The sequence below is a fragment of the Pundamilia nyererei genome, unplaced genomic scaffold (assembly GCF_000239375.1).
Source record: "Pundamilia nyererei isolate P.nyererei 1_Seehausen unplaced genomic scaffold, PunNye1.0 scaffold00405, whole genome shotgun sequence".
Taxonomy (NCBI): domain Eukaryota; kingdom Metazoa; phylum Chordata; class Actinopteri; order Cichliformes; family Cichlidae; genus Pundamilia; species Pundamilia nyererei.
The window spans coordinates 342,756-344,270 of record NW_005187806.1 but is presented as its reverse complement, the minus strand read 5'-3'; the positions used below and the strand labels follow the sequence as shown (position 1 = coordinate 344,270).

The 1,515-nt window shown below is 41.8% G+C and overlaps 1 protein-coding gene across 1 annotated transcript in view; it reads left to right on the top strand.

Moving 5' to 3' along the window:
• LOC102192100 (Williams-Beuren syndrome chromosomal region 27 protein-like) overlaps positions 1-935 on the top strand; it is a 3,420-nt gene extending 2,485 nt beyond the window's left edge. Inside the window, exon 3 of the mRNA XM_005753131.1 lies at positions 248-935. Within this exon, the coding sequence (XP_005753188.1) occupies positions 248-486 (239 nt within the window). The 3' untranslated portion in view covers positions 487-935. The remainder of the gene's footprint in view (positions 1-247) is intronic.
• The last annotated feature ends 580 nt before the right edge of the window (positions 936-1,515 follow it).

Here is a 1,515-nt window from a genome sequence, read left to right as displayed (position 1 = left end):
GACTGCAGAGTCCTGGCCTGACGAGGTGGCTCTTCTGTGTTGCAGCCAGAGGTTGTTTGGTTTCCCCGATGTATAAATCCTGCCAATCCTCCTGCACTTAACAGCGTACACTATGTTACTCTGTGTGTGTCGGTCCCCCAACACAAACAGAGTCGAGTGTCCAGCAAACCTGAGCAAACTTTCTGTTTTTCAAAAAAACGAAAAAGGTCATAAATTGTTGTGGTTTTGTTGTTTTTTTCTCCTTCAGGGGGCTACGTCTGCATGTCCAGAGTGGACCCAAAGTCCGAGTCTGGAAACAAATATAAAACATCTATGGAGCGTGAACTGCAGCTGATGGTGGAGGAGAGCCTGTGGAGCCCTGTCGATACCAAAGAGATGCACAGATACATGATGGATGTTTATAATGATAAAAGCAAGGATGAGAAAAGGGAGGAATTCCTCCAGGGAACCATGTACCTGTACAGGAAGTCTCTTATTAAGCTGTAAAATTAGGAGTGGAGCTAAAAATGTGAGCTTACGTATTCGTCGAGCATGTGCTGGCGTTAGCGTTAGCGTACAGGGTGCCTTGAATGGTTATTGTTGTTTGTTGGCGATGTATATAAATTAAACTGAATAGAATCAGAAGTCCAAGTCAAGTCCTTCTAAAATCAAACCTCACCATCATGGCAGCGTTATCTATGTAAACCTTTATTTCAGTGGTCAGCACATAAACAACAAAGCTCAAAGTTTTCTGAGTTTTTATTTCTTCCACTGGATGTTTTGCTTATGTTTCAGAATTCTTCAGTAGATTTCAGCTCACGAGTTTTTAATGTCTCTCTCTTACATCGTCTCTGGTCAACACTCAGCATTAGCACACTGTCACTATTTTTACCTTTAACAGGGCCCTTAAACATATCTGCTTCAAGAGCACAGCATCAAGTAGCAAAACCAGTAGAAACCAGAAGTAGCAGGAATTCGATTCAACTAAGTTTTATTTATACAGCACCAAATCACAATAACAGTTGTGTCAAGATGTTGTATACTGTAAGGTAAATATTCCACAGAGGAAACGGAGAAACCCTATGAGCACTTTGGCGACAGTGGGAAGGAAAAACTCCCTTTTAACAGGAAGAAACCTCCAGCAGAACCAGGCTCATGGAGGGGCGGGGCCATCTGCTGTGATTGGCTGGGGTGAGAGAAGGAAGACGGGCTAAAGACATGCTGTGGAAGAGAGGCAGAGGTTAATAACAGGGAGGATTTAATGCAGAGAGGTCTGTTAGTGTTAACTATTAACAACTATTAAAGTTGATATCACTGAAAACAGGTACATACGAAAACCAAATAAGATTTTGTAACCATTAATAATCTGTTTTAAGCAGGAATAAATAACAAGTTAATGTTTCAACTCATTGTAGGATGTCATCAGAATACTTTAATAATCCCTAAGGAAACTATGTGGGTTACATTTGCTACAAGACATTAACAGTAACTGTCACGGACCCGGCTCTGGAGGACTCGGGGGTCCGTGAGCAGTTT